The sequence below is a fragment of the Fistularia commersonii genome, chromosome 7 (assembly GCF_037954325.1).
Source record: "Fistularia commersonii isolate RoL2024-O1a breed Wild chromosome 7, RoL_Fcom_v1.0, whole genome shotgun sequence".
NCBI classification, from domain to species: domain Eukaryota; kingdom Metazoa; phylum Chordata; class Actinopteri; order Syngnathiformes; family Fistulariidae; genus Fistularia; species Fistularia commersonii.
Window position 1 is genome coordinate 19,959,977 of NC_141290.1, and position 23,503 is coordinate 19,983,479.

The 23,503-nt window shown below is 41.8% G+C and overlaps 1 protein-coding gene across 10 annotated transcripts in view; it reads left to right on the plus strand.

Annotated features, from left to right (window-relative positions):
• rnf123 (ring finger protein 123) overlaps positions 1–23,503 on the plus strand; it is a 107,990-nt gene that overhangs the window by 21,283 nt on the left and 63,204 nt on the right. For 5 of the 10 annotated variants that reach the window (XM_086150242.1, XM_086150241.1, XM_086150240.1 and 2 more), the window contains 11 exons: positions 4,341–4,441; positions 5,264–5,459; positions 8,350–8,495; positions 14,324–14,407; positions 15,322–15,429; positions 15,654–15,831; positions 16,957–17,031; positions 17,620–17,707; positions 17,782–17,869; positions 18,598–18,682; positions 21,044–21,070. In XM_086150242.1, the coding sequence (XP_086006368.1) occupies positions 4,341–4,441; positions 5,264–5,459; positions 8,350–8,495; positions 14,324–14,407; positions 15,322–15,429; positions 15,654–15,831; positions 16,957–17,031; positions 17,620–17,707; positions 17,782–17,869; positions 18,598–18,682; positions 21,044–21,070 (1,176 nt within the window). The remainder of the gene's footprint in view (positions 1–4,340; positions 4,442–5,263; positions 5,460–8,349; positions 8,496–14,323; positions 14,408–15,321; positions 15,430–15,653; positions 15,832–16,956; positions 17,032–17,619; positions 17,708–17,781; positions 17,870–18,597; positions 18,683–21,043; positions 21,071–23,503) is intronic. The other 5 variants (XM_086150243.1, XM_086150248.1, XM_086150247.1 and 2 more) reach the window with 3 other exon arrangements.

Genomic DNA, 23,503 nt, shown 5'->3' on the forward strand with positions numbered 1-23,503 from the left:
GCATCAAAAATTGCCACCTACATTTTATAAAATGGGCCACTGTAGTCTTAAGAGACCAGAATCAGGTAGATCCATATATTTCAAAGAATTGTCATAGTCTAATTTGCAGTTTGTCTTGAGTGTTGCCCCCTTTACAACCAAATACCAGCCTCTCTTAATCCCCAGTATCAAAACAGGACTTTTGATACTGAGCAATATAGTTTGCCGCATTTTGGAAGCAATACATGTTTATTAAGTTTCGATGCGGTGGTCGGCTGTGGATTACAAAATAAAACACTGAAGACATTCACTTTTGTCAAATAAATGGCTCCTAGTCTTCGCTGGGCAGCTGGAGAGCCATCCCCAAATTGTTTACGTTTATCTTGTTTGTGATTTCAAACACTGCTGGAGGTTGTTAAATTTGGTTTTTCATGCAGAACATTGGGCAACTTTATTACTGACTTTTATTTTTGATAGAGAAACACTTACTTTGAACCACAGCTTTTTCTTTATTGGACTTTTTCTTTGCTTTCAGCATGGAGCTGAAACAACAGCCTGTCGATCCATTCATCGATTGGCAAGAAATCTATTTATCAGCATCAGTTGGTGATGTAACAACCCAGTCGGTTAGGACCTCGTGTGACCCCCCGTAAAGCTTGTTAGCTCTGAAATCACTCTCAGTAAACTAGAACAGGGGAGTTTCTTTAATTACAGAAAACCTGCCAGAACAGTTTTACACTTGAGAGAAGGAACATTATAACAACGAGACGCAAAGTGACTGCAGGAGCCGCAAATTCCAGGTAGAGAAAAGAATCAAAGCAGCACAGAGATATGCTGGACTACTCCTGTGTTTTAAAGCTATTCCCTCTCCCCTTCTCTCCCCTCTAGAAACTGATCAGACTTAAGAAACATCTTTCCAACTACTGCAACTTGCTCATCTCAAGGTTATCATATTTGTGATGATGAAAGGCACTTAATTTTATGACGAAACACAAGTGTACAAAAAGGTGTGAAGGAGTATTTCAAACCTTGTCTTGACTGGTGGGAGTGAGGGAAAGAGAGAGAGAGAGAGAGAGAAAGAGAATAACAAGTCAAAGGTTTAGCCAGCATCTTTGAAACACACTCAGAGATGATACAGACCCTCCCCCTAAGATATCATGGCATTCATTTAGGACTTTGTCTCAGTTTTACACTTTGTCCTCTGAAGTAGTTCTTTGAGGTCAGAGAGCAGGAGCACAGTGCTTCAGGCTGGGTGTTTCCAAGAACAGCAAAGAGATCTGTAATAGCTTGTCAGAATGTGTGAGGGTGACTCATAGATTCCCTCATTAAGCTTCGTTCTGGCTTTCTCGTCTTTTTTTCTGTCTCGTTTCTACACCTCTATCCGAGGTGATTTGTCCACAAACGCACTCTCTCTCAATAAATACGCCCTCCAACTCTTGTCGGTTACTCTGCCCAGCCCACATCCCTGCTTACATTAATCATGATAAGCGCTGCGTGCTGTGCTCCCCAGACCAGCCAGCCGTCTATTACTCTGGTCTCATACTCATAATATTCTGACATCTGATGGTAACTTAGCTTGACCCCATTCATTAATTGGCATTCCGATGGAATGGGAAAGGGTCATGTTTACACCGGGGTTACCGAGGACCTAGCATCTCATCAAACAGAGAGCCAGAAGTGTTGGCGGGTCACCAGCAGTCCTCTCAGTGGAGTGCTGGGTACGTAAATCATTGAAACCCACTTATCTGAGCTGTGCTGTGTTGGCACAGATCCACTCAGGCCTGAACCCCAGCTGACAGGACATTCATTCACATTGACGCTGTGAGAACGAGAGGGTAAACGTAGTCTCTCTCTCCCTTAATTAATACTCTTGGGTAGCACCAACTGTGGCTTGTGGCCTCAAGTTGGTCCAAACAGTCCTCCAGCTAACGGTATGAGCACCGGATGAAAATGTTGACAGTTGAAAAAATAACAAAACCTTTCTCTCAGAACCAGTCCAGAGTCTGTGGGTTTTTCTCTCATAATAGAATTGGAGATATGTGAATTTTGTTATTCTACCCTTATGGGATGGCCAATTTTAATGCTCTAACCTCAAACAGAAACACAGTGTCTGGTTGCAAAGTGTCATCTTTTTAAATATTTAATAATAATAATAACAATTTATCCTTTATTGTTTGTTATTTATTGTTTAATATTTCATGTCACACCTTCTATTAAATTTGACTACGGTAAAATCGCTGTTCATTGTGTCTTTACTGTGATTGGTTTAGTTGGAGCTAATTTTACCCACAGCTGTGTTGCGTCAGTAGTCTGCTTAATATCTGCCGGAATTCTGAAATAAAATGCAGTGAACCAAAAATGTTCACGTCAGAGCCTTGGACAGCCTTTTGGCCTCTCTTCAGTGAAAGCCCTTTTTTGGTCACGTTTCAGGACTAGCTTTTAGTTTTGCAACATTTTGGGGTTAAGAAAGTTTTCCCTTTCTGACAGAAACAGTGATGAATTTTGTTTACCCTCAGTTGATAATTGAAAGTTGGTGTAAAAGTATCTCACAGCGGAGCACATTTGGAGGTGTGTCTTTTGGCCGACATCAGCCTGACCTCTCCGTGTCTTCCTCTCCTGGAATACAAAAGTTTGACCGCAATCATAAAACAATGCATGATTTATTGATACGCAATTGAGGGTGTGGGGAGTCACACGGGGTCAAACATTTGCTATGAGTTGTCTTGTTTGCTGACGGGGGAGAGATAAATGCAGACTTCTGGCCCAGAATCAAACAGCAAGCTGTTCTATTGATGACAGAAGCATTCCAGAGCCTTAACATAGTGCTTTTACCTCTCTGAAGGTATTTGTATGTGTGTTGGCAGGTGAAGTATTTTCGATTCAACGTTACTCAGACACTTTTATTTGGAAAAAAAAAAAAACAGTTTGATAGAGCTTTCACCGGTGAAAAAAAAGAAAACCAGGGTGTGCAATCTGTGGAAGCAATGTGATGCCTCTCACAAACCCTGTCTGTTTTGGGTTGTTTTTCCCCGATAACTGTGGATAGCCACTACTGCTTGATGTTTCTTCTTTCATGTTTAGTTTGCGGATCCTCCTGTTTTTAGTCTTTGATTCAGTGGCACAGTGGTTGCCCACTGCTGATAGATCTCTCTTTCTGCTTTTATTTCTCTAGCAGTTTAATCAGATATAACTAGAAAAACAAAAATCTAGCTTGAGGCAAAAATCTATCCAGTCATCAGTGGGTTCAGCAGTGATGAAGTTGCCATGCACTCATGGACTGCTGAGTTCCATTTTTTGTTTCCTGTAAAAATTAATGATTTCCACAGGCTGTATATTTTGTGATGAATATCGTAATGAAAATGAACCTGAGCCATTATGTGACATGTTTAACTTTTCTGTATGAAAGAGAGCGAAGCAGCATAATTTTTGTAAATTGTTTGCATTAGTAGATTAGTCAATGTAATAAAGTTGTTTGGTTGGAATCAAACTTTCTAGCACTGTCCTAAAGACTGCGATTGTTCAGCAACTTGTAATTTTATTGTCACCACACTGTGTGGCATGGATCTACCATATTTGCTGAAAAAGCAATCATCTCGAAGCATGTATTCATCCAACTGGCTAAAGGTGCTAAATAAAGAAACTGCAAACCAGGAACTGATCCCTCAATATGATCATATTTATGGGTCAGGAAAGATGTCAAAAGAACAAGTGGAGAGAGATTTAGCATCTGAACAAACAGATGAGATGCATGTACCATATATTTGATTGGATGCTGTGGCCGTTTTACACTCATCACAGCTATGTTTCCTGCTGCAGATCTACTGAATGGTTGCTCAGCAGTTGTATCAGCAGGACAGGAGGGTCCTGTTGCCAGCTACCTTTGACAACAATATTTGAACTGTTTTACAGAGTGCCATGCTGATGTAGATGTTAGTGTTGGAATTTCCATTAGTGGACGTGGCTGTTGTATTAAGTACTTTTGGAAGTCATTAATTTATCATTTATTTAATTTCATGTCAATTTATCAGTCATTTTTCTGTTTAATTGAAAAGCGGGAATGCTGTGATATTTCAGCATTTTAATATCCTTAGCTTTGGCACTTGTGTCTACTCGCCATAAAGTGATGGTGAACATGATTGCTGGCCAGAGTGAGCCCATTGTACAAGTTCAGCAAATTGAGCCAAGGTCCCATGTCTCTTTCTGTGCAACCAAAGGCATGTTATTCAGCTCTCCAACCAGGTTAAGGGAATTTCTCCCTTCATCTTTTATTGTAATTTCACAAACACTTAAGCAGATCAAAGAGCCAAAGAACAACCAGGTTGATTAATCCAAGAACAATAATCTTTGTCTTTGTTGGATAGATGATTTGGCTGCCAAAGCCAACATCGTCATTGACCCTGCAGAAATTCAAGCAACGTCCATGGATGATCTGGATGAAGATGAAGAGAGTGGCGCAGCACAGGTGTGGTTCTTTATGCCAAATGCCTTGTTGTTGTCATTATTACAGACTGTTGAATAAGATTTGGGACAATAAGTACTCAGTCATTTCTTCCCTATGCATTAATAAGTATTATTTCTTCAAAATTCTTATCCATGAACAGGTCTGGCTATTTATTATTTGCACAACTATTCCTTTAATTTGTTTTTTTTCCTTTTGCTTTGTCTTCATCTTAAGTTCACCTGACTCACATCTTTTTGCCTGTCATTTTTTTTTTGCCTTCCGTTTCCTGCTTGCTGAAAAAGAACAATATCTGATCTTCACATTTACAGCTGAAAGAATTGGAATTTGACTGCCGAGATGGAGAAAAAGAAGCAAATTTGCCCCATCTTGGTCATGTTTTAGAGCTAAGAGGAAACATGATTGGCCTCATTACTTTTGAATCCTTAGAGGTCTTAGTCATGCATGAATCCCGAAGTTTCACCTTCAGGATTCATGCATCCACTTTCAGGACATATGGAGGATACCAGGTCAAACACAAGGCCAAGGCCTGACATGGGTCAGAGAAGAGTTCTGTCTCTGTATTTTCCTGCTGACATGATATTACAATTCTGAACAGTTACCCAACTTAAAGCAGGGCGTGTGTCGTCACATGTTTTTGACTAACTGGAAGTGGATACTAAATGTTGTCATTTTCTTAAATATAACTGATGTTTTAGTTCGATTTGATATCCGGTTCCATAAATGTATAGAGATGGTACTTTTTGTATTTTCTATCCAAATATTGCAGAGTTTTTATTAAATCTCTTCCCATTATTCCATGTGTCTCCATGTGGCTTCCATTAGCAGAGACCATTTGGTGCAACAGCGATGGGGGGAGCTCTCGCAAGGCCAAGCTGGCTGAGTTCTCCCACTTTGGGTAGAGCAAACCGCTTCCTCAGCACGGCTGCTGTGAGCCTCATGAATCCCAGACGACCCCTGGCACAGCCTGAGAAAGTTAAAGTGAGGACCCTTGCTGTGGAGCAAAGAACTGAGGATGACAGTAAGTCATTTATGTTAGGCTTGTACATTTTCTGATAGCTTCTAAATGTCATTAGATAAAAAAAAAAGCTGCCATTAAATCATTGATCTACATTTATAGCACAGTTTCTCAGCTTGCATTAACTCTGTGTGCCTTGAACATGGAGTGACTCCCCATCATATAGACCCTGATAATGACAAGGAATCTGATACATTTCCTCTTGTCAGACTTGAAAATCTGGTATATAATAAAAATTATCTTTCCAGTAAACGACTTGTTATTACCAATTGTTTAATTTTTTTTTGGCAATTTTCTCCTTATTAATTTCATTCATTGGTAAACCACTCAAGAGAAGTCAGGAAAATTACCTTACAATTTCTCTTATTTAATCAAAATGTGGACTACATGGGGTTGTTGCATCATAGTAGTACCCTTGTAGTGGTGTGGTTGCAACATATTAAGTTGCAGAGCTGCCCTAGTCCACACACTTCACCCAGGTCTTATGAACGGCTTCTAGGAGTTTGGACACAGCGATGGCCAACGGGCTAAACTATTTGAGAGCAGCCAGTGCAAGAAGTGATGAAGAGAGGCCTTCCTTACTGCATATTTGTACCAAGCGGTCAACGGTTTGTTTACTCAAGGTAGTTCACAATTCTGCCCTGTAAGAATACTGGAGTTATCACAGTGGAAGGTGAGGCCCATGGGCCAGAAGGTGTGCCAAAGGTTTCATCTAGCAGTAATGATGATTGAGCCAAACCCTGCTTTATTGGGAAGCTTTTAATCTGAGGTCCTCAGAGAGGATTGCCTGAGACTTTGCGATACAGGTATTTACCACCGGGTAGCTGGAGGTTATAGCAGCAGACATGAGGAAATAAGAAGGATGAGAAGAAGAGGCTGAAGATGCGTACCATCATGGTGACTCAAAGAAATTTTTTTGTTATCTGGGGATTAACCTATTAGAGGTCTCCCAAGAAATGACGTTATAAATAACAAAGATAGCAAAATTTTGACAGGATATTAAAGCCCGATAGGTTGACTACCCTGACAGTCTCTACAAAGGCCCGAGGCTTGACCTGCAGTTGTGGGAACGGTGAGCCGATGAGCTACCCATTGATATCTGGAAGACAACAGAAGAACCTGATGTAGAGGCTTAGCATCCAGATTTGGAGCATGGAGGAATGCCCAACTTATTTGTGTCCCACTGCCAAAGAGGGGGAACCTTAGAGAATGCTCCAACCACAGTACCATTAATCTCATTATTCACACTGGCAATATTTTGTTGAAGGTGATTGTTTGAAGGATGAAACCGACATATAGAACACTTATTGCTGAATGGCAAGCTGGGTTTGTTGTTTGTGGAGGCACAAGGGAAAAAATAGATCAAAACAATGATTTAGAAGTCCAAGGAGTGCAATATTCTGCTCTACATGTGCCTCTTTTATTACAGAGAGGCATTTGATTTTGTCAGTCATTGTCGACTATGGAACATCATGATTGAGATGAGTTTTCCTCAACACTTGGTTGCTTTAATGGCACAACCGTACAAAGACCAACAATTGACAGTGAGGACATTAACTGGTGATACAGAATAGTTCAACATCGAGAGAGAGAGGACTCAGGTAAAGTTGTCCTGTCATCATATCTTTATCACATCTGTGCCACACAGATTATGAGAGAAGTGAAGAACAAGTTTAAGGAAGGGGGAGATTGAACAGCTTCAGATTTGCAGTGAGCAGCCAGAGATGGTTGACAGTGACAGGAAGAACATAAGTCCCTTCATGGTCAGTGGTGGTCAGTGGTGAACAGATTGAGGAACTTGGAAGTTTCCCTACTTTGGGTCAACAATCTTCAGTAAGGGGCAGCACAGCTGAAATCAGAAAAAGATTAACAATGGAGAGAGAGGCAGTACAGAAGATGGCAAATATCTAGTGGAGCAAAGGGATCAGCCTGAGTGTCAAGCTGAAGCAACTTCATGCAACTGCCTTCTCCATTGTTATGAGTGGAAGCAAGTTCTGGACCACACATAAGACTGATGAGCGTGCGGATACTTTTGAAATTTTTGGTTAACCTGAAATTTGGTAGTGAATTGGGTTGGGTGCTCAAAGGATATTGGAAAAAAAAATCATAGTGTTTTTAAACATTAAGAATAAAGCTCCAAATGTAATTCACTGACTGTGTGCAATGAAAAGTCAGATTAGTGATGCATCAGATACAATTATCTTGCATTATTTGCCATACGGTCCTGAAATAATCTCAAATACTCGGGGGTGTCACTTGAAGAAGGGCAGAGGTTTGGCTCAGTTGAAATTGCTTCGTCTCAGGGTTGAGGTTGATCCTTCCTGAGAGTTGGATAAAATAATGATTCCAAACAGGCTGCAGAGATTCATCACATCCTGTCCACACTATTTTCACTTTTCTCACAATGTATCTTGGCATCTGGGCTGTCAAGCTCCACTTGCCTTGTTTCTCATGTTCCTCTAGATAATCGGCCATTTGCTTGATTATTTGGGTGTCCGTGGTGAAGGCTGCTGTCAATGTTTACAGCAATTCGATGCAGACTCACGCATATTCCGTACCTCAGATAAAGACATTGGTGGTATAATTTGGTGTTTGCAGGGACAGAGATTGAGCTGATCCCATGATGAAGTGTAATCAAAGGCAGGAGATCGGCTCTCCTGCTGATGTGATATCGATTTTGTTATTGCTGCTTCTCCCGCTGATTTAATCATGTAACCGCTGCCTATTCTCTCAGTTCAGGAATTATGTGTCTTTAAAAAAATAATCTGTGCAGCATAGAGGAGCATGACATGTTAATTATTGAGACCAGGATGCTGTGAAATAATTCTGTTATAGAGGGACAACCGTCAACTATCTCACCCTTTACATCCCATCTTTCTCTCCCCACTTCAAGTTGAGGGAAGCCATAGTAACGACGGGCTGTTACTGGGGCGACCGCTAGAGGAGCTCGACCAACCCTTCGCAGATAAGTCCCTGCTGGAAATCGTGGATGGGATTGTGATGATGTACAACCTGAGTGTTCATCAGCAGCTTGGGAAGGTGTGTCTCATCTTTTCTTTTATTGAGAGTTTAATTTGTATTCGATTGGTCTTCTGACAAACTATTGATGTCTGAAAAGCAAGTTAACAGGCTTTTAAAATGCTACTTCCCCCTGTAATGGCATTCAAAAAATGTAGATGCTGGGAAAGACACAGAGGTCTCTCTGGACTATCATCTTTCGACGATACTACACCACAAATTGTCTCCATGAAGCTGCTGAAAACGTGGTCACTGGTTCTTGATGTATAGGTGCGATGAAAAACACAAGGCACTGAGCTTTTTTTTTAATGTTACAAGAAGACAAATGGAGCTTAGTTAAGTAGTTTCAGACAGGACGTTTTCAGAAATCTGCAAATGTAACACTTTCAGGCAATCACAATCTATCCATACATCTTCCATTGCTTATCTGGGGTCAGGTTGTGGAGGCAGCAGCTGAAGCAGAGGGACCCAGACTTCCCTCTGCCACTTCTAGGGTGAATCCCAAGGTGTTCCCAGGCCTGCCAAGAGACATAGTTCCTGCAGCATGTCCTGAGTTATCCCTTGGGTGTTCTGCTGGTGGGATGTTCCTGAAACACCTCACCAGGGAGGTGCCCAGGGGGCATCCTCACAAGATGCCTGAGCTAACTCATCTAGCTCCTATGGATGCGGAGGAGCGGCACATCTACTTTTAGTCCCCCATATGGCCGAGCTTCTTAACCTTTCTCTAAGGGAGAGCTCCAGCAACCTTGCAGAGGAAATTCATTTCGGCCACTTGTATCAATGACTTTGTTCTTGGTCTTCTTTGTTCACAAGTGGGGGTGGGAACGTAGATTGACAGATAAATTGAAAGATTTGGCTAATTGCTCAGCTCGTTCTCTAATACAACAGACGAATACGAAGTCTGCAAAACAGCTGATGCAGCACTGATTGGCTTGTCAATTTCATGAACCCAAAAGACCCAAAGATGCTTTAAGTTGCCACTTGGGATAGGATCTCATGCATTACCCGGGAAGAGCACACCAGCCTTTTTTAACACATCATCCTCAAAAATCTGCACCAAGAAATTCTGTCCATAAACTTTGTGAATAGGATCTGTGGCAAAGGGCAGCCCTGGTGGAGTCCAACCCTCACAGGAAACAAATCTTACTTACTGCTGGCCATGCGGGCCTGGCCCTAACAAGGTCATTAAGGGACCAAATGACCCGTGTCAAGGGATCTTGTACCCCATGTTCCTGGAGCACCCCCCTTGCCCCCCAAGGACTCCCTGAGGGACACAGTCAAATTTTTTCTCCAAGTCCTCAAAACACATGTAGACCAGTTGGGCAAACTCCCATGCATCCTTGAGGACATTGCTTGGGCCGTAGAGATGGTCCACTGTTCCCAACCAGGATGAAAACCACACTGCTCCTCCTGAATCAGAAGTTGAACTAGCCAAACGACCCTCCTCCTCCTCTCCAGGACACCCCCTCACCTGTGTTTTTGGAACACACCCTTTGGTCCCCCATTTTAAAGAGGGGGAGGGATCATTGCCCTCGTTTGCCAGTCCAAAGGCACATAGAGGTGTGTAAGCTGGGACAGCACCACAACATCCAGAGCCTTGAGGAGGTCAGGACAGATCTCATCAACCCTTGCCACAAAGTTCCCAGACTCTGCATCCTCATTTTAAGCTGTGTTGATAAGATTGATGAGGTCTTAAAAGTATTCTCTCCACCGACCCACAGCATCTTAAGTCTGGGTCAGCAACACCCCAATCCCCTTAACACACATTGTTGACAGAAGTACTACCTGCCAAGAAGGTCTTGATGACATCCCTTACTGCTGACCATCAAGGGCCTGGCTTCAGGAAATGGGAAAACCAAGACCATTGTTCCCTTTTGTCACAAGTTAACTTGTTCGACTGGTTGGCAAGATGACAACTTTCGATAGCGGGGGCAGTGGTCTAATCTATCTTGCAGGCCTCTCCACACTGACTCAGGGTTGCTGGGGAAGCCGTGATCTTGCTAGTGTTTTGGGCCTAATGATTGGCACTTAGAGGGACTTTCTTGAATTTTGGCACAGATTACTGGGTTTTGATACATATTTGGAAGTCAAAGGTCAGAAAAGGGCTACTATTGTGAAATTAAACCCAACAACTTGAGAAATAATACCAGTCACTTAAAATGAAGTGACAGGGATTTTATACAATAAATAAGGTTAAAATATGAATTTGATATGAGCAAAAATCAATAAAAGTTCCTTAAAATTTATTAGATGTCCCAAAAGGAAGGAAATAAAAACTTAATAGCGGTAATTCCTCCATAACCTTAGAATATGAGCCACATTTGAAAAAAAATCCAAAGCAAAAAATGTCTCTATTATGTTGTTGACCATTGATCAAACAAACATTCTGCCATTAACTGTCATCATTTGTCCCCAGATCTTTATGGGTTTGTATCTAACCACTTAATATCAAAGTATATGGGGTGATGTTCCGCACTGCTAAAAACATCAAAGGAAAAGGTTAATGTTGAATATTTTATTCATAAGTGAGAAAGTGACCTCCATGTGGCAAGTGAGACATGTCCAGCTGGATAAACACTCAGGTCTGATAGAGAACCATCACTGCCTCACCAAAATCTGCTCCTTCCATATCTTACTTCAAGATATCCTGCACATTTACAGGATCATCGCTTCACACAAATTATAGGTTTCTCTTGACAAACCAGTATATTGAGGTTCGTATTTCAGAGGAACAATGCAAGCATTCCTGGAGGCAGTCAGTTTGCGGCTCTTTTTACTTAGATGTGCCAAGACGTCTATCTCATAACAGCTCTTCTCGCTTGTAAACTTCTCTCCAGTGACAAACTGTCTCTTGTAGTTCAAAATCGTCCCTTTTTTTTCACCATGTTTCTCGGTTAATAACTGTCTCTTCCAACAACTCCTTGTTGGAAATAATCCTCTTGGTTCCTTCTCCATTGCAACCCCATGAATCCTGTAATTCGGAGTGTCAGTTTTCTGGACACTGTAATGACCGGCGTTTTAAAACCTTTCGTGGTATCTGACAGCGACTGAGTATTTGGAGGGGTGTGTTTAGGATGGAGGGAGCTTTTGCTGTGCTTTGAGAGGAGATATAAATGGTGAACACAGTCACAGAAAAATAAATTTTGTTAAATTGTTAAATTTCTCTTTCATACCTCCTCCAACTGCTATTTCAGAAATTTTTGGAATAAAATGTTCCAGTGTGTTTCTGAAAATTGAAATTCAGAAAGTGGATATTATGACAAAAGTAATGATTATAGATTTAAGACTTTTTCCCCCGAATTAAATGATTTCATCTTGGTCAATTTATGTTTTTAAAGAAATTAAGGTTTCTTTGAAAAAAAAAAAATCCCATTTTAATTCGAAAAGAAATCTTCTCCTTTCAGCCTTTCCCTTCACAGCGAATCAACCTTCTCCATCTAACCCTATTCTCTGTATCCTCCTCTCTCACACCAACTACCTTCATATCGTCTCTCACTACATCCATAAATCTTCTCCTTGGTCTTCCTCAAGACCTCCTGCCTGACTGCACCAGTTCCAGAATCCGTCTACCAGTATATCCACTGTCCCTCCTCTGTACATGACCAAACCGTCTCAGTCTGGCTTCTTTGACCTTCTCTCCAAAACATCTAACATGAGCCGTCCCTCTGATAGTCTCATTCCTGATCCTGTCCATCCTGGTCACTCCCAAAGAGAACCATAGCATTTTCACCTCTGCGACCTCTCGCTCTGCCTCCTGTCTTTTTGTCATTGTAACAGTTTCTAGGCTATACAGCATTGCTGGACTCACCACTGTCTTGTACACCTTTCCTTTCATTCTGGCTAATAGTCTTCTATCGCATAGTACCCCTGACACTTCTCTCCATCCATCCAAAACTGCTTGAACTCGTCTCTTCTCTTAATTTCTTTTCCACACTCTCCATTTTTTTCTCTGGACTGTTGACCCCAAGTACCTGAAATCCCCCATCTTCTTGATCTCCACTCCCTGTAGCCTCACCATTCCACCCGAGCTCCTCCCATTCACACACATACTGTATAATCTGTCTTGCTGTGCTAACTTTGATTCCTCCCCTTTCCAGAGCATGCCTCCACCTCTCAAGATTTTCCCCAACCTGTTCACTGCTCTAACTGCAGATCACAATGACATCTGCAAACATCATGGTCCATGAAGATACCTGTCTAACATCATCTGTCAGCCTGTCCATTACCACTGCAAACAAGAAGGGGCTCCGAGCTGATCTCTGATGGAGTCCCACCTCCTAGCATACATGTCCTGCACCAGTCTAACATACTTCTCTGCCATTCCAGATTTCCTCATACAATACCAGAGCTCCTTTCTTGGCACCCTGTCATATGCCTTTTCTAGGTCTACAAAAAAACAAGGCAGTTCCCTCTGGCCTTCTCTGGACTTCTCTATTAGCATTCTCAAAGCAAATACTGCATCTGTAGTATTCTTTCTAGGCATGAAGCCATACTGCTGTTCATAAATGCTGACTTCTGCTCTCAGTCTAGTTTCCACTAGTCTTGCCCATGACTTCATTATTTGGCTCATTAACTTTATCCCCCTGTAGTTGCTGCAATTCTGCATACCCCCCTTTATTCGTAAAAATGGGCACCATCATTCTCACTCTCTAAGATCCTGTTGAATAAACTAGTCAGAAACTCTACCGCTACTTCTCCTAGACACTTCCACACCTCCACAGGTATATCATCAGGACCAACTGCCATCCTCTTTAATGCCTTCCCCACTTCACTTTTACTAATCTCTCTACTTTGTGGTCTACAATAGTCACCTCTTCTGCACTTGCCTGTCTTTCATTTTCCACATTCATCAGCTCTTCAAAGCACTCTTTCCATCTTCCCATTACCCATCACTCTTCTAGCATCTGTCAATACATTTCCCTCTCTTTCCCTTTCTATGGCGCCCTGAGGCGGCATTTAATGCGAGAAGAAATAGAAAAAAAATTTACTTTTAGCCAAGCCAGTCAAAACATTTGGACTGCATTTTTTCCATGATTGTTTTCCATTTTTAAGTTCTACTTTACACTGAAAGTTATTCTTAAGTTTCTTTGAGCAAAATGAGCAAATGCCCGCAAGAAGGGTCCTTATCTGATAATTTAAACAAAATGTCTGTCCATCCATCCATCAATCCACTGCCGCTCATCCTGCATGCAGGGTTGTGGGGGACGCTGGAGTCAGTCTCCTGAGAGGCAGGGTTCACTCTGAACTGGTCGCCTGTCAATCACAGGGCCACATGTATAGACAAACAACTCAGTCAGTCGCGGCAATTTTCTCAATTAACCTGCTGCATGCTTTTGGACTGTGGGAGGAGACCAGAGAACCCGGAGGATACCAACAGAGACACGGGGAGAACTTGCAAACTCCACACAGAAAGGTCCCCTTGTTGGAATCGAGCCAAGGTCCTTCGGTGACCACTGAACCACCTTGCAACCTCAAACAAAATGTTAATTTCCTCATTTTGGGGGCTGTGGCTGATTGAGCAAGAGGCATCGTGTAGCCATGACCAGTCACCTGCCTATACACATTTGGAGACAACAAATCCTCTGTCATTTACAACTCTAGACAACATTGTCTACAGGCTAACCAACTGTTTTTGGATTGTGGGTGGGAGATAGAAAACTGAGAAGTAATGTTGTGCTGGCAAAGGGAGGTCAAACTTCATACAGAAATACCCCAGCTAACTACTGGAAGGAAACAAGGAACCTGGAGTGCTAACCTCCCTCGCAGTTTCTACAGCATGTGATTTTTGTGTTGTTTCTTGTCATTCTTAAGACACAGTGTGAATAGAATTTGATTTCTTTTTTCCTCAGATGGTGGTTGTTTCAGATGATGTCCATGAATATGCCGTTGCTTTGAAGGACACTGAGGAGAAGATCGCGAGATGTCCTACAAGAGTAAGGTTTTTCCCTTGAAACACTGGGGTTGTCAAGTATGCTAGTTCGCACTCAATGTACTGATGATGAAACCAGGCTAAAAACCAACCATGAGCCCAGAATCAATCATCATGTAAAATCTTCATTAAACCAAGAAAGCTGACAAAACCTTAATATCCCCACCATCAACTGAATAAATTTATTATTTTTGTCATAGTGATAGGAGGTCTCGCAGTGATCATATTGACCAAATACTTTTATTTAATTTGAAATCTTACATAAAAATTCTAAAAAACAATATCAAAATAAAATGACAGATAACATCAAATGCCTATGAATTCTGAAACTGATTTATCCAAGCTCACTTTATGTTTAAGTTCTGAGAGCCTTACAGATCCGTCTGACATCAACAATCTGACATTTCTGAGTGTCGAGAGATCTCACCTCAGTGGTGTATCCCACATGATGGTGCTCTGTAGCCCGTCATTGGCAGGGTTGCTAACAATGATCCACCTTATTTCTTAATCAGATCTTTGAAATTGTTGTGTGTTAATGAAGCAAACAGTTTTTATAACTGAAGGTTCAACACTAACTATGTCAGATTGCACATTCAATCATATTATTACTGAAGGTGTAATTGTCTATTAAGATAACTGTTTTCTTTTGCCAAGTAGCAGGGGCATTTGATCAGATAGTTACTTATAACATTGCAAGTTTAGCCTCTGCTGCATTGGATTTACAAAGAAACAGATGTAAGACAAAGACTACTAAAACATAATGAAAAATGCCAATGCAGATGTGAAGGAAGTGGTTTCAGACCCTGACCCTCCCAAATAACTGTACCAGTTATTCACCAGCCCACATGGTCTCTAAGAAGTTGAGGGAAGTGAACAAACATTTATTCTATGTAACTGTAATGAAACTTGTCTGGGCAGAGAGGGGACATCCTGGAAGAGCTTCAAAAGAGCCAGAAAGTCTTTGCAGAGAAACTGAACCATCTCAGCAGAAGGCTAGCATGGATCAACGCTACCATCTATTCCAAGGTGTGTGTGTGTGTGCGCGTGTGCTGTGTGTGCGCGCGCGTGCGCGCGCGTGTGTGTGTGTGTGTGTGTGTGTGTGTGTGTGTGTGTGTGTGTGTGTGTGCGCGCGCACACATGGGTTTGTCCCTCCCTCCCCTGGATCAATCAACAGAACCTTTTACTCCAAATTGTGGTCTGGATCCTGGATCAACCCTATTATCAACTGTAATGTGTATGTATGTGTCCAGGAGAAAATGATGGACGTCTACTGGCTGCTGTGCGTGTGCATACGTACAATTGAACACGCCGACAACACGGGCTCCCTGTTTGCCTTCGCTCCAGAGTTCTACCTCAATGTGGCCATGAATGCCTACAGCGCCCTAAAGAACTACTTTAGCCCTACAAACAACATGGAGGAGCTGCCAGGTCTGAGGTCCACAACAGCCCCTTATCCCACTTGCAGAAACCACATGGTTCCACCTCTTGCTCAGACACACAGTGTATATGGATAAAAGGATAAAGATACTCATGATTAAGAACCACACTCTAGAAATTAGCTTCCTGAATCCATCTTTGCTAAAAAATTAAGAAAAGAAATTACTTAAATAAATCCCAGATGATTAGTCTTCAAATAGCGAAGAAATTTTGCTCAGAAAAGACACTTCTAGAAATGTAAAAGAACTCCACATTGCACTCAACATGCAGCAAGTTAATTGGAAAAACATATAGGAAAATTTCACTGATGTGTGAATGAGAGAGTGACAACCATCTGTCTCTATATGTGACCCTGCGATTAACTGGTGACTGGTCCACTGCCTCTTTCCCGATGGCACCAGGGATAGGCCCCACCATCCTTCGCAGCCCTAAGTAGGATAAGCAGCAGACAATGGGTAAAGGATGAAGAGCAACAACAAAATAATTTTTAGAATCAACAAATGTGTGTTAGCACTATATCTTAACGGTTTATCAGCCATTTTATTTATTAGTAATTAATTGCCTTTTTCATTATCCTGCTGAAATGACATCTAATAAAATAGTATAACAAAATGACTATGTGTAAACCCACCTTTGTTTGTATTTGATCAAAACACTGTAAATAGCGAGTACATTTTCAGGAATAGACCCCCCCCCCCTTTCCCCACTGCTACCCAAAAAGAACAAAAGCAGAAAAGACTGACGCTCTCTGATTTGATTCTGTTTCATGTAGACATGTAACTGCAGTGAAGGGATCTATAATTCATGAGTAAAATGCAATGTGGAGCCAGTGCTGGGTCTTTAACACTGATCTTTCTACTATATGTTACTTCATAGACTAAAATGGCATACACTAATGGCCCCATCAATAAAAACCTTCGCCATTAAGTCCCAGTGCCCTATACACTGAGTGAGATTGAGTTAGATGAAAGTGTCCTCATCAAGCCTTCAAATCAAAAGTTAAGATGTTGCTAGGAGCCTGTCCAAGCGGCAGGTTTCACTTCCAGCTGCTACCTCCATCACCTTTCTAATCACCTTTTATCAGTCATTTAATTTTTTCCCCCCTATTCTCCTCAGGTTATGAAGAAACTTTAACTCAACTAGCTGCTATTCTTTCTAAGCACTTTGCCGATCCACGTATTGTTGGAACAGGTGATACATAAACACTCACACCCTCTAAACACACAACACAACATGGTCATAATTTCAGACATTCATATTTTTTGTGTTGTTTTAAAATGAACAATTTCATTTGTTGGACTGAAGTACATGCAAAGTATTTCAAATCATTTCAACAAAATTTTCAATCTACGATCTCGAGTCCCAGAACACGTTAAAAAGTAGGGTAAGGATTTAGTTCGAGCCAGTCCATTGATATTGTAGATTTTTATGTTTGCAAGTATTGACGTTAATTATGATCATTCATAAATGCAGATTTACATTGACTTGTAATTAAATTTTATTTTGAAATGTCACAGCAGACACTGAAGGCATGATGTTTGGATAAAACTTGTCCAGAAAACTTGTAAAACTGATTTTAAAAATATCTTTTTGCTTTGAGACAGTTATTTAATTCATGAATCTTATAATGTTTTAAATAGTTTTTTGCAAAATGCGTTACATCACTAAGCCCTTGGCAGAAGAATTTTATCCAAACAATGGAATAACCTTCAAGTTATTAGCATCTGGGATGATTAAAATGGCTTTAAGTTCTGACTGAATGTGAATGCTCCCCCTCAGACATCAAGGACTCTCTGATGCAGGCGCTGGCCAGCTATGTTTGTTACCCACAATCCCTCAGGGCGGTGGAAAGGATTCTTGAGGAGCAGTGAGTCTCTGTCATATGTCCTGTCCAGTGTATCTGTTGAGAATTTGAGGTCTGATGCTTGCCTATATTTTCAGGCGTGTGGCAATGATGAGGAATCTGCTGGCCCCGTATGAGCAGAGACCTTGGGCCCAGACCAACTGGATCCTGGTCCGGCTGTGGAGGGTGAGCAAACACGCACGGATGTATACACGCACTACATGTCTGAAAATTATCATAATTGATCTAAAACTGCCAAATTACCAAAAGTCCATTCAATAAAAAATCTTTCAAATCTGTTACAAAAAATGCTGCTCGCTCTGTATCTCATGGGCGAGAAAGTATTATCCAAAAGTGAAAATGAAAATTGAATGATTCTGATGATTTACCATGACAATGAAATACACATCTGAAAGGTTTCCAACAGAATTCATCTTCGAATTTGTGGGCTTCATCATTGTCCATTTGTAGATTACTGATTACTGCAGAGAACTCTGTGACTCAGTGGGTGGGTGGGGGGGCTGCTGTATGTGTGCGCACATACAGTATCCATACTGTACATAGTGCTTCCGGCTCACTGCATGAAGGACCGTGGTTAAATTCCCGCAAAGGGCCTTTTTGTGTCAATTTGTGTGTTCTCCCCGTGTCTGAGTGGGTTCCGGTCTCCTACAGTCCAAAAAACATGAGAGAGTGAATGGTTGCCGGTCTCTTTATGTGGCCCTGTATATGTGACCGGTCCAGGGTGTACCCTGCCTCTCACCCAGTGACAGCAAGGACAGGCTACAGCATCTGAGTGTGGGAAAAGCATTAGTGGATGTATATATGTATATGTGTGTGTATACTTATGTATTTATATATATATGTATCTGTGTATATACACGTTTATGGTGCTTGTATATGTGCTTTTGTTGCAGGGCTGTGGTTTCGGCTACAGATACACACGGCTGCCTCATCTGCTGAAGACCAAACCAGAGGATGCTAATCTGCCCAGCCTCCAAAGTACGTACCTGTGTCTGTGTCAGCTTGTGTGTGTGTGTGTGTGTGTGTTGCAGCAAGGATCCTGCGATAATGTAAGTGGGAACCAATGGAAGCCAGATCCTTAGATTTCCAGTATGGAGCCGGTGGTCAGGTTAGTTTGATGTGATACTATTGATTTTAACACTATTATTCCTCATCTTTTCCCTTATTGTTTGTTTGTGTGTGGGGACTGCCAGCCACTGAGAGTTAAGCCTGATTACTTTTACAAAAATGAGCCACTTTGACATCACTGATGCGCAGACATCATGATCAGATATGCCACTGTCGATTGGAGGAGCTGTTGAGGAGGAAAAGATCTGAGTCTGTTGAGGTGCTAAATGGTCAAAAGTTCTTGTTTTCAAACTGCAATAATGACGCTTGCTGCTCACCAACTAGTTTGTCCAGATAACAAACAGGATTTTGAATAAAAAGTCTATCATGGTGATTGATTAGATCTAGATATCCGATGATTTTTTTTGTATTTACTGATAATTAATAATTTTTGCTTTCCTATTACTTATCTGGATTTACCTCATATGTATATTTGAATATAAACATGAAAATATATATATACATAAACAACAACACAGGAATTATATAGGGATGGATAAATCACTACAAAGCAGAAATTATATTTGTCTCATCCAAGATTCCGTTTTGGTTTCAAAACCCTGGCTTATCTCTGAGGTTGTTTTCTCCCTGAACATTGTCATATTCTGTTGGAACAGTTCGCACTTAGTTGACCAGGTTCAAATTCCAGAGCCAAACATGACTTGGCGCTGTCTGTGTTAGTTATTGCGGTCCTGGCCTGTTTCTCTTCTTGAGCATTGGCCTCTTTCATCCTTCTTCCCCTCCTCATCTCCGAGAAGATGTCAGCAGCAGGTTCCTCTTTTATGTGTTTCTAAAAATAAACGGCGACCCGAACACTCCAGACTTATTTATACCTCCTCAGTTTGATTTACTGCTTCAATTACGATTTAGAGGTGGGATGATGGGTAGGATGCGCCGAAGGTAAATGGCATTTCCTGTCTGAGATTGAAATATTCGCAGTTTCAAGATTTCTTCAGGTAGGAGGAATAATTTTCTTCTTAAAGCCCAGAGATTTAAATCTGATATAAATTTGGGATAGAATTCATCCTGTCAGATCATTTATTTTTGTTAAACCCCCACAGGTGGTAATTTAACATTTAGATTACATCATCTGACAACTGTGACTGAAACTGTGGCTCAACACAAGTTAGAATTAAAAAATAAAGGCCGGTATTTGTGTTCAGGCAGCTCACTTGAAAGAATAAACAGAATATCCAATATTTGGTCATTTTTGAGGGGTTTTGAAGTTAAATATTTTCTAATATCTGCTGAAAATTCTGGATTTGTCTGGAAAATAGACCAATTTTCAAAAGTAAAACAAATGTTGGATAAAATCTGAATTTATATGGAACTGGTTATATTGATTGGATCACAGCTTTTAGAACAAAGAAGAAAGAAGTTTCCTTTTACCTGAGAAATTGGAGGATATAGATGTGTTTGACTGACAGTAGCTGCAGCGGCGTGTCTATTTTACAGTTAGTGGGCATGTCTGAACTTGATTGACAGTAGTTTGAAGGATGTGTCAATTTTTTACAGACTAAGGGACGTATCTGTGTTTGCTGACAGCTGAAAGGGTCACGTCTTGATTGGCTGCTGGAGGGCTGTGTCCGTGTTTGAATCACAGCAAGAGGGACATTTCTGATTTGGTTAACGTCAGCAACAGGGTTGCGACTATCGGTAGACTGAAAGGAAGCTCAAAGGAATCCAAAAGAGTTGTGTCCATTTGGTTGGCAGCTAGAGATGTGTATCTTTTTGGGCTTTTGTGCTCAAATTGTTTGTTTTTATTTCATTTTAGAGTAGGGTTAGAGGGGAAGGTTGATTCACTGTGGCGACCCCTGAAGGCAAAAGCCAAAAGGAGAAGAAGATTGTGCTTGTTAAATTAGCAAAAAATTTTTGATTTTTGTTTGTTGCAGAGTCTCATACTTTGGAGTCAGAGGTAGAAGTTTCAAGCTACATCAAGCTACAATCTTTAAAATCAGTCAGTGAGGGAATAAAACCTTGTGAGTATGTTTTAAGATGAAGAGTTTGCTGTTGCCTCTTCTCCCAGAGCTCCTCCAGGCAAAAGCAGGTGTCGTAAAACTCAACTTTGCCCCTTTACCCTGTCATGTAGTCATCAGGGTGGTTTGGCTCACCGTTGTCAACTTCCCCCTAAAGCGGCCTTTGCTGTTGTTTTGCAGTATATTGTGCCATTTTTTTCTCCGTCCTGCATGATAACGGTGTCCTGTGTATGCGTCTCATTTGCATGTCTTTCAGGGGATCTGTCCATTGCCACTTTCCAAAGTAAGTTATTTTCTCCTTCACCACTTTCATTGCTTTTAGGCCCCCTGTGAGTCCTTCCACCTGTAGTTTCACCCTCTAACATCTTTCTCCCACTGGGATGTCCCAACATGTTCTCCGTGCCCACCCTCCAGCTTTGTCGGTTTTAGGCTTGCCAGAACATCTTAACAAATGAACAGGTTGAGAAGAAATGAGCATCTGGTTTCCTAATTATTTTTCTTATCACTTACCCATGATTAGCTTGAGACAGCCAATCACGTGACTGCAATCTGTTAATTACCTTCATTTGTTTTTTTTTTTTTTTTTTTTTTTTTTAGAAACAAACTAATGTGGTTTCAGTTAAACCTGTAAAGTACAGGAAATAGTAAACGTGTTCGGAAAAAAGCAAAAACTCTGCAGAGTAAAAATTAAATTTCAAAATAAAGCAACAAAAGAGCCCTTATTTTACTGGCCATATCACTGCAGACACCGCACTGATCCACCTGTCGACCTTCCGCACCATCCTTCCCTCTCTCGCTAACAAGACCCAGAGGTATTTGAATTCCTCCACTTGGGGCAGGACATCTTCCCTCCACCCTTTTTCTGGTTGAGCACCATAGGCTCGGATTTGGAGGTGCTTATCTTCATCCTGGCCACTTCACATTAGGCTGCGAACTGCTCCAGTGAGAGCTGGAGTTCATGGACTGATGATGCCAACAGAATATATAATCTGCAAAAAGCAGATCCTGCAGCCACCAAACCGGATCCCCTCAATGCCCTGGCTGCACCGAGAAATACTATCCATAAAGTTAAAGACAGAATCTGCTACAAAGGGTGGCCCTGGCAGAGGCCAACTCTCACCAGAAACAAATCCCACTTACAACTCGCAATGCGGACTAAGCTCTGACACCAGTCATGCAGGAACCGAACTGCCAGTATAACGGTATTCAGTATCCCATAATTCCGGAGCACCCCCACAAGATTGCCCGTGAGACACGGTTGAATGCTTTTCCAGATTCACAAAACACACATAGAGTGGTTGGGCTAACTCTAATGCCTTCTCGAGGACCCTGCTGAGGGTATAGAGCTGGTCCACTGTTCCACCACCAGGATGAAAACCACACTGTTCCTCCTGGATCTGAAGTTCAATGACCCAGAGGTCAGCACCGCTGAATAGACCTTAACAGGGAGGCTGAGGAGTGTGATCCCCCGTAGTTAGGGGGCACACCCTTCGATCCCCCTTTTAAAAAGGGGGATCACCATCCTGGTCTGCCAGTCCATCAGCACTGTCCCCGACGTCTACGCAATGCTGCAGAGGCGTGTCAGCCAGGACAGCCCCACCACATCCAGAGCCTTGAGGAACCCAGGGCAGACATCATCTACCCCTGAGGCCCAGCTACTGAAGAGCTTTTTGACTGCTTCAGCAACTTCTGCCCCAGAAATAAGTGGGCCCGCTCCACAGTGCTCCGGCTCTGCTTCCTCCTTTTCTTCCTGGAAAGTGTTTCAACGGAATTGAGGAGGCCATCGATCCACAATGTTTCAAGTTGAGGTCAGCAGTGCCGCTCCCACTGTGTTGACGGAGCACTACCTCCCCCGCCTCTAAGCTCTCCAGAAGTCGTTCTCCATGGTCTCCCTGAACCCCTCCCACCCCCGGGTTTTTCCTTGGCGACCACTAAAGCTGCATGAACCATGGCCTGCTTGTATCTGTCAGCTGCTTCCGAAGCCCCACAGGCCTGAAAGACCTGATAGGACCCCTTCTTCAGTTTGACCACATCCCTCCCCGCTGGGATCCACCAGCAGGTTAGAGGGTTGGCACTGACCACCATACGGCCGCAGCTCTAGTCTGTCACTTTGAAAATGGGAGCATGGAACATGCCTCATTTGGACTCAATGTCACCTTCCTCCCATGGGACGTGGTTCTAGTTCTGCCAGAGGTGGGAGTTAAGATAATACTTTATTGATCCCCATAAGGGAATTTCATTTCCACAGCAGCGCAACAATAATGATATCAATAAATATGATATACTGTATATACCGTATTTTTCGGATTATACGTCGCTCCGGATTATAAGTCTCACCAGACAAAAATGCATGATAAAGAACGAAAAAAACATATGTAAGTCGCACTGGGGTATAAGTCGCATTTTATGGGGAAATTTATTTGATTAAATCCAACACCAAGAATAGACCTTTCATCTTGAAATGCAATTTAAAATTAAAATAGAATAGAGAACAACAGGCTGAATAAGTACAGCCTGTTTGACGCATAAACAACAAACTGAGAACATTCTATGTTAGGCTATGTTAACGTAACATATTACGGTATTCAAATAACGAAAGCATATAGCACATGCTACAACCAAACAATCAGTGTTACTCTTAATCACTAAATCCAACGAAATCTTCTTCTTCGGTGTCACTTCTGAACAACTCTGCAAACTCCGAAGGTAGACAGTG